The sequence below is a fragment of the Hyperolius riggenbachi genome, chromosome 1 (assembly GCF_040937935.1).
Source record: "Hyperolius riggenbachi isolate aHypRig1 chromosome 1, aHypRig1.pri, whole genome shotgun sequence".
NCBI lineage: Eukaryota > Metazoa > Chordata > Amphibia > Anura > Hyperoliidae > Hyperolius > Hyperolius riggenbachi.
The window spans coordinates 255371805-255387360 of NC_090646.1; the positions used below are offsets into that span (position 1 = coordinate 255371805).

At 46.0% G+C, this 15556-nt stretch overlaps 1 protein-coding gene across 1 annotated transcript in view; it reads left to right on the forward strand.

Moving 5' to 3' along the window:
- The window catches only part of LOC137547585 (17-beta-hydroxysteroid dehydrogenase 13-like), a 63609-nt gene that overhangs the window by 26676 nt on the left and 21377 nt on the right, over window positions 1-15556 (forward strand). The window contains exon 3 of the mRNA XM_068271104.1: window positions 3723-3854. Coding sequence (XP_068127205.1) covers window positions 3723-3854 — 132 coding nt within the window. The remainder of the gene's footprint in view (window positions 1-3722; window positions 3855-15556) is intronic.

Genomic DNA, 15556 nt, shown 5'->3' on the forward strand with positions numbered 1-15556 from the left:
CTCCCCTATGCCGCCATTTTGAGTCCTGGACTGCCAGCTAAGATGGCTGCTCCCATAGCAACCTCTTAATCCTATAAACATTAGGAGAAAAAACAAACTCAAACAGAACAAACATTTTATGCATAATAACATATAGCATCAACACATATTGCAGAAAACCAGCATTCCGCTACCTACACTCTCTTGAAAACCGGAGAAACAAACCTTGTCCCAGCTGCAATTCAACATACTATACATCGTAGTATCACCCAGGGACATCGAAAGCTCTCTCTCTTCAGAACTATCTGATTAACACATACATAGCTCAGACCCACTAGAGCGTGCTGTGAACTCTAAACCACTTTAACAGTTACCATCCCAGCTAGAAACTTCTTCTGAGACGAACATTTAGCAGACGAAGCTGACCACACAACATTACACATATACAGACATTTAGAAACATTTTAGCAGCACTGACTGGAAATGCACCGAGGAAAGGCAAACAAAAAAAACAACTCACCCATTATCTCAGCTGTAGCTACAAACTTACTGTCACAGCCACCCAGAGCCATGGGCTATGCCTTCCTGTCTCCCCAGCTCCCCGAAGAAAAAAACATACATCTAAACTGCACGGCTTACAACTGTCTCTCTTCCCTCTCCCCCTCATCCACTACCAACAGAATGAAACACAGCTGGCTTCTCTCTGCCGCGGGTGACCCCCCCCCCCCCCCCCCCACACATCTGGCATCCTTCCCAGTCTCTGTAGAGAAGGGGAGGAAAAAAACAAAAAAACAGAGAGAGAGAAAGAAAAGAGAAAAAAACTTGTATACAGCCTACTAACAGAACGCAAAGGAGGAAAAAAAACCCAGTCAACTTGTGACCCGCGAAACAAACATTCCCGTGACAAATGTGCAAATGTGGATATAACCACCCCTGTAAGCTGTCACATACACCACAGGAACATTCAATCCCGTCCTATATACGCTTTACACCGAAGCTAAAGAAATACGCAGACTCCAGACTGCAATTAACACAAAACACAGAACACATTATCCTTTCCTTGTACCATGAAGATAATGCAATATAACAACGTAAATCATACATGCCTGATCTGCGGACTCTTCGCAATTCCTCAGCTTTCCGCAACTGTTTTCCCGCGAAACTAATAGGACCCCGGAACTTCTGGGGGGGGGGGGCCTCCCGCCTTCCTCCACAGCGGATCGACCTCCCGCAGCAAAGTTGCCAGCTGGCCGTCAGAGGGTTCCTCCCGATCCAATTTTGGCTGTGACCTGCAGTGCACATGCAGTCACAGTGTAACATCCAAGAGTTTCGCCGCTGATATCCTCGAATTGCAGCCGTGTGCTTGGCTCCCGCACACTCCCCACACCAGCTTATCCGCTTGATAAGCTTTACCGTCCGCCTCTATTCCGCTTGTTTTGCTGTGGAATATCTTGAAAACTTCGGCCCCTGGCCCCGTCTGTCTGTTTTGCTAGGCAGCGAAGGGTTTCAGCACCATTGTTAGATCCTGTTTTAATCACCATTTTCCGGCACCAGCAACTTCTTATAGTTGCGTCTCACGGACTGTGAGATAACTTGACTCTCAACACAGCAAGCAGGAGATAGACTTTCTCAGGCTTCTTCAATATTCACGTTATTTATTCAGGAAACAGAAATACAGATATATACAGTTCATCCTATCCTAGCCACGCCAATCTTCATGTTGCGTTACAAGCTTCTTGATTAAACTTCCTGCTGAAGTCAATCAGGTACCTTTTTTCTAACCTACGTTACACTAGACTACCTATGTACAGCATACATTATATCAGATTACAGAAAGGAATGAACATACTTAGAGGTCCCAGTCAGCATTGCGAGCTAGTGTGAAAGTAAGGAGCAGAGTGAGCTCCCATCGCTCACTCAGGGTTTAATACCGACTAGGAAAGAGTTAAATATGACATCATCTTCGCCATCCCCTAGATCAGACTATTGGTGGACCCACTCATGGTGTCATCATACACACCTACTCGATTAATATTCAATGAGGCATTTGACATACATACAGGAATGTGGATATTTACAAAACATGGTTGATGTTTATTGTTCTAGTGGTGGTACATGCCCAGGTCAGGGAGACCTGTGGCCTTGTCCATAGAACAGCTTCTTGGTATGTTCTAGTTCTGCTGACAGAACTGCAAATTTTCTCTCTAAGAGAAAATCCCCTTAAAGGGCAGGTCTGCTCCTCAAGCCTTTTTGACTAACGCAGTCCAAATAACTGAGGCCTACTTAAATTCTAACAACTTCTTTTGAAAAATCCAGGCCAGATCTGATTTGCACCTGCACTGTAGCATGGACTCGATTAAGCTTGGCTGTTCTGAGGGATGGAGCTAGTGCCTCTTCGGGGGGTCTCAGCATAGGGACGGGGCTGTGAAAGAGGACGAGGGAAGCCACTTTAGGATCCAGAGGCTTCCCCCTCCCGAGGTAAGTATCTGATTGTTACCTCTTAACCTCTTGAGGACTGCAGGGCTAAACTCCCCTAGTGACCAGGCCATTTTTAGTAAAATTGGCCACTGCAGCTTTAAGGCCAAGCTGCAGGGCCGCACAACATAGCACACAAGTGATTCCCCTGCCTTCCCTTTTCTCCCCACCAACAGAGCTCTCTGTTGGTGGGGTCTGGTCGCTCCTCCCATGTTTATTTTTTTTTAATAAATATTAGTGTTGCCTTTTTTTTCTTCAAAAAAACCCTGTTTCTTTAAATACCCTCCCTCCCCCCAGCCAGCCAATCATAGCGATCAGCTCTCATAGGCTTCACCCTATGAGAGCCGATCGCTCTCTTGTCCCCCAGGGGGACAGTCGTGTCACACGGCTGTCCCCAGGGCAGTGCTGCTGCTGATCGCAGCGCTGCACCGTGTAAATAGACGGCGATCACGCCGTCTAACAGTCTCCTGAGCTGCAATAGCCGCTCGGAGACTGAAGGCGGGGCGGAGCTCTGCCCCCCAAGCAGGAAATGCGCGCGCAGTCTGCGCGCGATCTCCTGCAAAACAGAGCCCCAGGACTTTACGCCAATCGGCGTTAGGCGGTCCTGGGGCTGCTGCCGCAGCCACGCCCATCGGTGTGACGCGGTCGGCAAGAGGTTAAAGAGTCACAGGTTTACTTTAACCACTTCAGGACCACATGCTTACACACCCCTAGTGACCAGACCATTTTTCACAATACAGGGCTGTGCAGCTTAGTCAGGTTGCTGCACAGCCCTACAACTTAGCACACAACTTGATCTTGCATCCTTTTATTGTCCTTCTTGCCTCCTTTTACACTCTGTCGGAGGTCTCTAATCGCTGCTGTGATCTTTGTTGTTTTTTTTCTATCTTAACAAAAGGGAGGCTTTTCCCTCCCTCCCTCCCCCTTGTGCCATTCTAAATCGCCATAGGAAAGCGATCGGCACTCATTCCCACCTCTCATAGGCTGATGCCTATGAGAGGGCTTCATTCCCCAGCCAATCCGGGGGACAGCCAAGTGTCTGCCGTACGGCGCTGCAGGAGATAGCAGTGCTGTACAAACGTAAACAAAGGGGATTTCTTTCCCCTTTCAGCGGAAAACAGCCTGCTAGCCACGATCGCGGCTGTACAAAAAATTGCACAAATTTGGCTACGATCAGTCGATCACATCACTTATAGGATGTCATAACATACCTGCATGGTGAAGATGTAAGGAGCAGAAACATGTGATTGTTGTTCTTTCTTATCCAGGTGAAGCAAGAAGTGGGAGAAGTCACCATTCTGGTGAATAATGCTGGAGTCATTTTCCCAGCTGATTTGCTATCCCTAGAAGATCATCAGATTGAGAAGATATTTGAAGTGAACATTCTGGCTCATTTCTGGGTGAGTTTACTTTAAAATAGAAATGTATACTCAGTCGGGATCAAAGGAAGATTTTGGACTGTAGTTAGGACTGCTGTTGTTAGAGCTTTCCTTTTAGGAGCTCTGTAAAACTGAGGAGGCCAAGCTTTGGCAGCATACATTGAATAAGCTCACACGTCACTCGCAATAGATGAAGATAGTTTACTGACATAGTGATTGGTATTTGGTGTAACTGTTCCAACTCAACTCACCCAAACAGTTGTGCAGAAACATTTGAATGAACAGTCTTTCTTCCATGGCACCGGACATGGACCTCCTTCCACTTGTTACACAGTCACTGTTGCTGTGTAGTGTGTCCATAAGTTTGTGTGGCCCAAACAGACATACAGTGTGACCGTATTGTGCATGGGCAGATCTACGTTTACAGATACGTAAACTACACATGCATGCATAGTTTACATACCTGCGTGTTGCCACGCATGTGCACAACAGACATGAATACAAGCAGAGGACGCAGCATCTTCAACATTTTATTACGTAAGATTTTTAGACCAGGGCAACTAGTCAGTCTCCATTGTATAAGGAAAATGAACGTATTCCTGTTTCTGGCATTATTATGCTCTTTATCTGAATACATACTATTTTTCAAAACAAGAATGACAAAGAACTGCATCAGAAGTCATTTGTACAAAAAAAATAAAAAATAAAAAAAATAACAGATACTTTAGTAGAGAGAAGCCTCTGGATAGTCCAGAGGCTTTCCAATTGTCTTAGATCCTACCCATCCAGCACTCCATCCCTCTTAATACATTCCACACATTTTCTGAATATATTTCTCGTTGCTGCACTTCCATCTAATGTAGCCACTTATGCACGTCTTTTTCCTCCATGCACAAGTGGCTTAATTCTACTGGGCCTGCACAGACTGTACTCATGCAGGCACAGGGCAGCCCTGCTCATACGGGGATGGGGTTGTGGCCACAAAAAAGAAGAGAGTCCCAGACAGCAGCAGTGGGGTCAAGGAGGATTAAGCAACAGTGGTGTAGCAATAGGGGGTGCAGAGGTAGCGACCGCATCGGGGCCCTTGGGCTAGAGGGGCCCCGCGGGGCCCACCCTCAACCACAGTATTAGCTCTCTGTTGGTCCTGTGCTGATAATATTCACTTCTATAGATGCTTTGAATAGTAGTGATCTTTAACATACTATTCCCCATCCCCTTCTTGCACTTCTGACACTGTGGTTGTCCTTGATTGGTTTGGTGTGTCGTATCAATTATCTATAGCATGCTTGGGGGGCCCCAATGCTAAACTTGCACTGGGGCCCATGGCTTCTTAGCTACACCACTGTTAGGGAAGCCTTTGGAACATCCAAGCACCATCAAAGTAATAGTATAAAGCAGCAGTTTATATCATGTCAAGCACAATACAGAATGAGCAGCATCGGCAGAACGGTGGTACAGTGGGTAGCACTCTTGCCTTGCAGCACTGGATCCCCAGTTTGAATCCAAGCCAGGGCACTATCTGCACAGAGTTTTTATGTTCTCCCCATGTCTGTGTGGGTTTCCTCCGGGCACTCTGGTTTCCTCCCACATCCCAAGAACATACAAAGAAGTTAATTGGCTTCCCCCCAAATTGCAACAAACACAATTGCTAACCTTCAGCCAAAGCAATATCCTGCCTCTGTCCGGCCAGCAGAGGCCAGTCAGCCAATCAGGTGCACTGTCATACACCCTTTGCCTGCTGTACCATACCTAGTAGGAATTACATAGATTAGCATTCAGGTGGGAGGCTTCGGTTGGACGCAATCGTGAGGTGCGTCGTTTACAGGGACGCCCCGTGTAGGCACATCTCCCACACGGTCCCCTCCCTAACCACTCACCTGTCAACCGCATCCTAGAAGCTTCAAAAAATAAATTTAAAATCACAAACACTGGTCCACATGACAGCCCAGGGGCCCCAGGTCTCTCTCACTCACTGGGGCCCCCGAACCACCATGCGACACCTAGAGGGAAGCGAGGGCAAGCCCTGTACCTCTCACCTCCAGGGAACTCACTCCACCACCTCTAAACTGAATGCCAACTGCAACAAACACGATTGCTAACTTCCAGCCAAAGCAATATCCTGCCTCTATCCGGCCAGCAGACGCCAGTCAGCCAATCAGGTGCACTGTCATACACCCTTTGCCTGCTGTACCATACCTAGCAGGAATTACATAGATTAGCATTCAGGTGGGAGGCTTCGGTTGGACGCAATCGTGAATTGCGTCGTTTACAGGGACGCCCCGTGTAGGCACATCTCCCACACGGTCCCCTCCCTAACCACTCACCTGTCAACCGCATCCTAGAAGCTTCAAAAAATAAATTTAAAATCACAAACACTGGTCCACATGACAGCCCAGGGGCCCCAGGTCTCTCTCACTCACTGGGGCTGGAAGTTAACAATTGTGTTTGTTGCAGTTGGCATTCAGTTTAGAGGTGGTGGAGTGAGTTCCCTGGAGGTGAGAGGTCCAGGGCTTGCCCGCACTTCCCTCTAGGTGTCGCATGGTGGTTCGGGGGCCCCAGTGAGTGAGAGAGACCTGGGGCCCCTGGGCTGTCATGTGGACCAGTGTTTGTGATTTTAAATTTATTTTTTGAAGCTTCTAGGATGCGGTTGACAGGTGAGTGGTTAGGGAGGGGACCGTGTGGGAGATGTGCCTACACGGGGCGTCCCTGTAAACGACGCAATTCACGATTGCGTCCAACCGAAGCCTCCCACCTGAATGCTAATCAATTTAATTCCTGCTAGGTATGGTACAGCAGGCAAAGGGTGTATGACAGAGCACCTGATTGGCTGACTGGCGTCTGCTGGCCGGATAGAGGCAGGATATTGCTTTGGCTGGAAGTTAGCAATTGTGTTTGTTGCAGTTGGCATTCAGTTTAGAGGTGGTGGAGTGAGTTCCCTGGAGGTGAGAGGTCCAGGGCTTGCCCGCACTTCCCTTTAGGTGTCGCATGGTGGTTCGGGGGCCCCAGTGAGTGAGAGAGACCTGGGGCCCCTGGGCTGTCATGTGGACCAGTGTTTGTGACTTACCCCAAATTGGCCCTAGACTACGATACATACACTGCACAGTACATACGCAGACATTTGACTATGGTAGGGATTAGATTGTGAGCCCCTCTGAGGGACAGTTAAAGAGAAACTCCAACCTAGAATTGAACTTTATCCCAATCAGTAGCTGATACCCCCTTTTACATGAGAAATATAATGCTTTTCATAAACAGACCATCAGGGAGCGCTGTATGACTGATTTTGTGCTGAAACTCCTCCCACAAGTAGCTCTGAGTACCGCGGTACTCTGGGCAAACTGCCACAATGTAACAATGTTCACAGACAGGAATTAGCTGTTTACAGCTGTCTGTAACAGCCAAAACAGCTAGGAGCAGCTACATAACCTGCCCACAGTAAAAATGTCACCATGTAATAAATGTCAGAATGTAAATCGGGGAGAGGAAAGATTTTACAATGAGCAAACACGGACTAAATCATTTATACATAATTATGGTAAAAAATGAAGCACTTTTTTTTACTACATAATTCTCACTGGAGTTCCTCTTTAAGTGACAAGACAAAATACTCTGTACAGCACTGCGGAAGATGTCGATGCTATATAAATACTAAATAATAATAATAATAGGCCTGTAATCACATATCAAAAACCAGAAAAGAAGGCCAATGATTGGCACCAGACTATAAAAATGATTAATCATAATTCCATTTTATTAAATAACATTCGATAAAAACACATAAAAGCAAAGAACTTTGCTGGGGCCATACAATCCCATAATAATATAAATGATGATCATATTAATAAGTATGGCAAAAAATCATATAGTCGGATAGGAGTAAACTACAGGTGTACTAGACACCAAAGTGCATGCTGTGCCGGCCACCAGTATAATAATAAAGATAACATGCTTGAAAACAGTTTAAAGGTAATAATTTACTTCAATACTGGAAACATACCAAAAGGTTGAAAATAATACAAACTTTTATTAATCATTTGATGACTTGTTTCAAAGGTATCGCCAAGCTCCTCCAAGTCAGTAAAAACTATAGTAATGAAATTAGAAAGGAGCTGATTGCCAACATGCTAAACATGTAATTGAAAAGAAAGCACATATTTTATCTATGGGAGCATTACATAGTTTATTAGAGGAATTATATGTCTTAAAAAAAAAAAATCCCCAGATAAGCCAGGCTGGTAAGAGGCAATCAAAGCATAGTATAATGTTGAAGTGTAAATATACAGGCCTAAACCCTATTGAGAATCTGTGGGATGTCCTTTAAACGGAAGGTGGAGAAGCCCAAGGTCTCTACCATCCAACAGCTTTATTATGGAGGAGTGGAAGAGGGTTCCACTGACAACCTGTGAAGCTCTAGTGAACGCTATGACGAAGGCAGTTAAAGCAAAGGGCCAAGGAAATTTTGTTTGCCTTGTTTTACATAACAAATACATCAATAAAAGATCAAAAATTGTGCTACGATATAAGTAGATGATCATCTCCATTTCAACACAGCGGATGTATGACAAGATGGATATTAATAACATCTTAATTATACAATGCATCACACTGACGAATAAAGGAGGACATCCATAAACAAAACCGTTTAAACCCCTTACCCTCCCCATCCTACCCCCTCCCCTGTCATCTCTGGTATACTTAACTAAATGAAAGCTAAACTTTTATGTCACCTCTAATTTGCCTAACGTACCCGTCAATTGTTCTGTTAAATACCACTTTGTATCTTTGAAAGGGGTCACTATTTCAACTATTTCTCTTTTGGAGAAAGACCTCAGGATAAATTGTTTCCAGGTTTTGAAGAACCTTTTTGTTTTTTTTAATCCTTGTATGTTAATGCTTCCAGCCTGTCTAGTCTGAAGGGTTTAATTAGTTCTTCCTTGACATCCCACTCCGTAAGGAGCACTTGGATAAATCCATTTATTAAAAATCACCTCACGGGCGGACATTATTATTAACTGAGCTAGTTTGAATATAGTGACACCAGCCGCTGAGGAGGTCCCCAAGGAGGATGTATTTGGTGGAGTATAATGGAATAGCATCAATAATGGATTCATTTCCGGTTTGATTTTACAAACTGAATCACTGTAGCGGGCGACTTTACCCCAACAGGCTAAAATTATGGAACAAGACCATAAACAGTGGAACAAGTCTGCATCTGGGAGGGTACATTTGGGGCATACTGGAGAATAGTGATGAGGGAGATTTTTGTATTTTATGTTAAATGCATACAGTATTTAGCTCTGTGAATGAGGTTAAGTTGAGATTCTCTCCAACTTTCTCCTGAAATTAGTTTATGGGATATACAGTAGCCTTCAATCATTTTTTTTCCTACATCCTCCCCAGGAATGTCCCTCGACTGCGTGTTAAGTTATTTAAACAAAACCTGTAATGAAAAAAAAACCTCCCCTGGGGGGTACTCACCTCAGGTGGGGGAAGCCTCCGGATCCTATTGAGGCTTCCCCAGCCTCCTCGGTTTTCCCGGAACGGCGGCGATGTAAATATTTACCTCCCTGGCTCCAGTGCAGGCGCAGTCTTGGCTCTCCGCACGGAGATAGGTGAAAATAGCCGATCTCCGTCGGGCCGCTCTACTGCGCAGGCACATGTCTCCTGCACCTGTGCAGCAGAGCAGACCCGATGGAGATCGGCTATTTTCGCCTATCTCCGTGCGGAGACTAGAGCCGCAAAAGAGCCCCCTGCTGGAGCCAGGAGAGGTAAATAAGTCAGCGCTTGTCAGGCTTGTAAAGGGAGGATTCCGGGACTTTTCGGGGGAGCCAGCGCTGGACTGCCTGCAGCTACAGGAGTGGGGGAAGCCTCACTGGGACCCTGAGGCTTCCCCCTCCCGAGGTGACAGGTGTTACAGGTTCTCTTTAAGGCTTTAGTAGAAATATACGAATTTGTTGTAAGATGGATTTTATTAAAGACAGTGACAGATTATCTGTCTGAGGGAATAGCAATTGATCAAGTTTGTTCAATTAGAATATCATTGAAGTTTTTCCCCCCTCATCTTGGACATATGACAGCAATTGACCATAATATAAGAAGGGGTGTTTGGGGATAGCATATTTGGAAGGGACCTCTAAAAAGGTCATTAACCAAACATTTTTTTTAAGGCAGTCTTACCTTAATCAATACTTCATTAATCGCACTTCTGAGCAGTGCGATTAGTTTGTCCCTGAAAGGCCATGTTAGGCTGTTTCTGGAGGAGGTCGGGTCCTCCGAACACCTGCGAACCCATGAAGGCGCAGTAAATCTTCCTCTCCTCTGTGGAACGCAGGCGCTGTAGTATGGCGTAGCGTGGGCAGAGCATGTGCAATGATACCTCTGAGAAATGGTGATGTCATGTCTGCCCTCCCTCTAGCCTATTAGGGCTATCAGAGGAAAAGAACTGATGAAAAGAGAAGGCTGACATGACGCGTACATTGCGCATGTCCAAAAGACAGAGAGAGACTGTGCCTGCATGCCGCAAAACAGGAAGTGTTAAAGGAACTTAGTGCACTGAACTACTTCCGGGGTCATGGGCCAGTAAAGGATCAATTTACTCCCGACCGGAGGGAGTAAGAAAAATACTTTTAATGCAGTTTGAGTCAGTGGAACAGGCAGAAGAGAACAAGGTACTTTTTATTGGTAATTTCATGACCATGATGTGTCCTTTAAGGCAGTGCTGAAAAATGATGGTGGGCACACAAAATATTAACACTTTTTGGCACAATTTTGCCATATTTCACTGGACACACACACAAGATAATAATAAGAAAGCCGGCACCATCCATTAATCTTCTGCTCTTTTTATTGCATAAAGAATTCCAGCAGATAAAGCAACGTTTCAAGGTTGCACACCTCTTTGTCAAGCTTGCTGAAAATCAAATTCACACTGAATACATGTAAACATCCTTATATATCATACATGGTTAACAGCAGCCAATAGAATTCAAATCTGTATGCCCAAATCATGAGAGTCCCTAGCTGATGGACCTGATGGACCTGATGGGGAACTACTACATGGCTGCTATGATAGGTTGCAGAGCTGTGGAGCCACCCACCTGTAATGCCCCTCTTAGCTCAGCCAATGCCGACCTCCTGGATCCACCGGACGTCACAGGGACTCCCATCACCCGCCGATGGCGTGCCTGATAGGTTCCCCGCGTGTAAACAAAACGCCGTCTCAGCGTGTCTCGGCGGACACTATAGGTGACGTAGGCGGCTAAACAGCCGCCCACGTCACCAGCTAGAATAAGGAGGGCGGCACCGCGAGCCAATCGGTGCTCTCCTACGTAGATACGACGTGATTGTCGCCTAGCAAAAAAGACGCTGCCAGAGCGGCTATGCATGGCTGCTGTGCATAGAAAAATAAACATCCTAAAAGGATGCTGGCATATTTGATCTCTACCTAAGAACGCAATACCTCAGCAATAGAGTTGGTGACAGGTACAAGGGAGGGAAGGGATGGGGGAAAGGGATAAAGAACAGGCATAAAATAAAAAATATATAAATATAGAGTCTAAGGAAAAAGAGGGAAGGGAAGGAAGGGAAAGGAAAAACAGGGGGGAGGAAAAACCTGTATCTATCTATCTATCTATCTATCTATCTATCTATCTATCTATCTATATATATATATATATATATATATATATATATATATGCAAAAGGCTAACAGTAAGACCCAATGTTCATACAGTTTTCTAACCATCCTAGTCCTCTAGGCTCCATTGTGTCCAGCCTTTTAATCCAATATGCCTCCCTCCACAGTAGTTTTTTCAAACGGTCCCCCCCTCTCCGTAGTGGTGCTATTCTTTCATTTACCATGAATCTAAGCTGACTAACATGATGGCCTGCATCTATGAAGTGATATGCCACTGCCTGATCCGTTAATGTTTCCCTAATTGCATGTTTGTGCGAGGATAATCGTTTTTTAAGTTTTTGTGTGGTCTGTCCAATATAGAGTAGGCCACATGGGCACTTCAACGCATAGACCACATAGTCTGAATCACATGTGTGCCACCCCCTGATTATAATTTTAGTGCACTGATGGGGATGTAACAATACCGGGCTCTTAATAACAGAACTACAATGGACACAATTAAGGCAGGGATAAGTCCCTCGCCTTTGTGTATGTGTAATATTGCTATTGGTACTCAAATCTGCATGTACCAACCGATCTCTGAATGTGGGTGCTCTTTTATACGATATGAGTGGGGGGTTCCTGAAATGTTCAACCTCAGGAAAGCTGTCAGATAACAAATGCCAATGGCGTCTGATAATCTTAGATATAGCTGGACTATGCGTACTGAACTTGGTAACAAATGGAATACGATTCTGAATCTGCTGTCTATTCCTCTGTCTTGTGCCTCGTGTATCTGCTCTAGTACGGGCCTTCTGTAGAGTTTCAGCTGGATACCCCCTATTCTCAAATTTACTCTGCATCTCATCAAGTCTAATCCTCCGCGTTCCCTCATCCTCAACAATGTGTAGGACACACACACACACACACACGCACGCACGCACGCACGCACGCACGCACGCACGCACGCACGCACGCACGCACACACACACACACACACACACACACACACACTCTATCTCCAAGTCAATTACACTTCTGTGAGATGAAACTGTTCACTTAAAGGGGAACTTCAGCCTAAACAAACATACTGTCATTAAGTTACATTAGTTATGTTAATTAGAATAGATAGGTAATATAATTTTTTACCCACCCTGTTTTAAAAGAACAGGCAAATGTTTGTGATTCATGGGGGCAGCCATCTTTTTGGTTGAAAGGAGGTGACAAGGAGCAGGAAACACAGTTCCAACTGTCCTGTGTCCTGATTACCCCTCCCAGCTGCACACGCTAGGCTTCAAATGTCAAATTCAAAATGTAAAAAAAAAAAAATTTGCACCAAAACAGCAGAACGAGAGCAACAACATCAGAAATCCCATCATGCTTTGCACAGCATCAGGGGGAAAAAGCCCGGGCAGTTTTCTTCTGTGCAGCTAAAAATGAGGCTTGGATAAGAGAAAGAAAGTTATGATGCTATGAAACTGTTAAAGAAACACCAGGCCTTTTCAGTGCTGCTGAGTCGATTTTTAGTCCGGAGGTTCACTTTAGGAAGCAACACTGATTGACAATCAGTTTCACATGCTTTTGTGCAAATTAAATAGACAACAGTTGAAAATTATAGGCCATTAGCAAGACTTCCCTAATAAAGGAGTGATTCTGGCTGATGTTTTGGTCACTTTTGAATGCTGCCGGTGCCTTCTCTCTAGTCATAGCATGAGATGGAGTGGCTCAGGCAGTGCAGCTCATCCAGCATGGCACATCACAGTGAGCTGTGGCAAGAAGGTTTGCGGTGTCTGTCAGCGTAGTGTCCAGAGCATGGAGGCACTACCAGGAGATAGGCCAGTACATCAGGTGACGTGGAGGAGGACGTAGGAGGGCAACAACCCAGCAGCAAGACCGCTACCTCCACATTTGTGCAAGGAGGAAGAGGAGGAGAACTGCCACAGCCCTGCAAAATGACCTCCAGTGGACCACAAATATCCATGGCTCTGCTCTGCTCAAACAGTCAGAAACAGACTCCATGAAGGTGGTATGAGGCGTACGTATTGCGACGGTGTTAAATTCTATTTCCCCTCCGAGCTGTAGCAGCTCGGAGGGAAATGTAATTCGCAGCAACCGCTGAAGCCCCAAATTATCCTCCACTCCGCATAACATTGGTGCTGTGGGGCACCTGGTTTTTGCGCCCGGTGGTGAGCTCGATGCACCAAAACCACCTGCTTCAGGTATGAGGGCCCAACATCCAAAGTTGGGGGTTGCGCTCACAGCCCAACAATGTGCAGGATGTTTGCCATTTGCCAGAGAACACCAAGATTGGCAAATTTGCCACTGCTCTTCACAGATGAAAGCAGTTTCACACTGAGCACATGTGACAGACAAGACAGAGTCTGAAGATGCCGTGGAGAACATTTTGCTGCCTGCAACATCCTCCAGCATGACTGGCGTCGCAGTGGGTCAGTAATGGTGTGGGGTGGAACTTCTTTGGGAGCACGCACAGCTCTCCATGTGCTTGCCAGAGGTAGCTTGACTGCCATTAGTTACCGAGATGAGATCCTCAGACCCCTTGTGAAACCATATGCTGGTGCGGTTGGCCCTGGTTCCTCCTAATGCAAGAAAATGCTAGACTGGCGCACGGAAGGGGGTGTTCCGGGTGTCTGGAACCCTCCCTCCTGCACCGAGACCGTATGTGTGTGCGGCGAGGCCTCACACTGCGGGGGCCTTGCTTGCTGCTGGCGGCGGGCGTACGGGCACCAGGCAGAGCTGCGGGGGAAGAGAAGACTTTCCACTTACGGTGCCTGGATCCTGGGCAGCTTCTATGTACTTCCTGTCCCGGCCGGCGTCTGTCACTATGGTAACAGCGCCCCCTGTGATGACTTAACCGCATGTCATCACAGGGGGAGCTCTTACCGATGTGATGCGCGGCGGGAGAGGCTGAAGATAGAAGTTGCATGCAGGATGAAAGCAGGTAAGTGGAAACTCCTCTCTCCCCGCTCCCCCGGCCTAACCTAACCTACCTATACTGGGACATATACCTATCTAATCTATACTGGGGACATATACCTATCTAATCTATACTGGGGACATATACCTATCTAATCTATACTGGGGACATATACCTATTTGATTTATACTGGGGACATATACCTATCTGATCTATACTGGGGGACATATACCTATCTAATCTATACTGGGGACATATACCTATCTAATCTATACTGGGGACATATACCTATCTAATCTATACTGGGGGACATATACCTATCTAATCTATACTGGGGGACATATACCTATCTAATCTATACTGGGGGACATATACCTATCTAATCTATTACTGGGGCATATACCTATCTAATCTATACTGGGGGACATATACCTATCTAATCTATACTGGGACATATACCTATCTAATCTATACTGGGGCATATACCTATCTAATCTATACTGGGGCATATACCTATCTAATCTATACTGGGGCATATACCTATCTAATCTGTGCTGGGGCATATACCTATCTAAACTATAGTGGGGCAAATACCTATCTAATCTATACTGGGGGCAACTATATGGGCTACCTATACTGGGGGGGAACCTATAGCTGGCTACCTATACTGCGGGCACCTATACCTGTCTCCACGTTGGGGGCGCATTTTACGCCCTCGCCCTGGGTGCAATTTAGCCTAGAAAATGCTAGTATTTGGCTCCATCCACACCATGTTTTGGCCACGCCCACACGCCGCTTTCAGAAATCCCCCCCCCCCTTGGAAATCCTGGATTTGCCCCTGACCTCATGTGGCTGGAATGTGTCAGCAGTTCCTGCAACAAAGGCGTTGATCCTATGGACTGGCCCGCCCTCTCCCCAGACCTGAATCCAATTGAGCCCATCTGGGACATCATGTCTCACTCCATCCACCAACACCACATACTGTCCAGGAGTCGATGGATGCTTTAGTCCAGGTGGGGGAAGGGCTTTCCACAGGAGACCATCCGACAACTAATTTGGTACATGCCCAAGCATTGTAGGGAGGTCATACAGGAACGTGGAGGCCACATACCACTGAGCCTCATTTTGACTTGTTTTAAAGACATTACATCAACGTTGGGTCGGCCTGTAGTT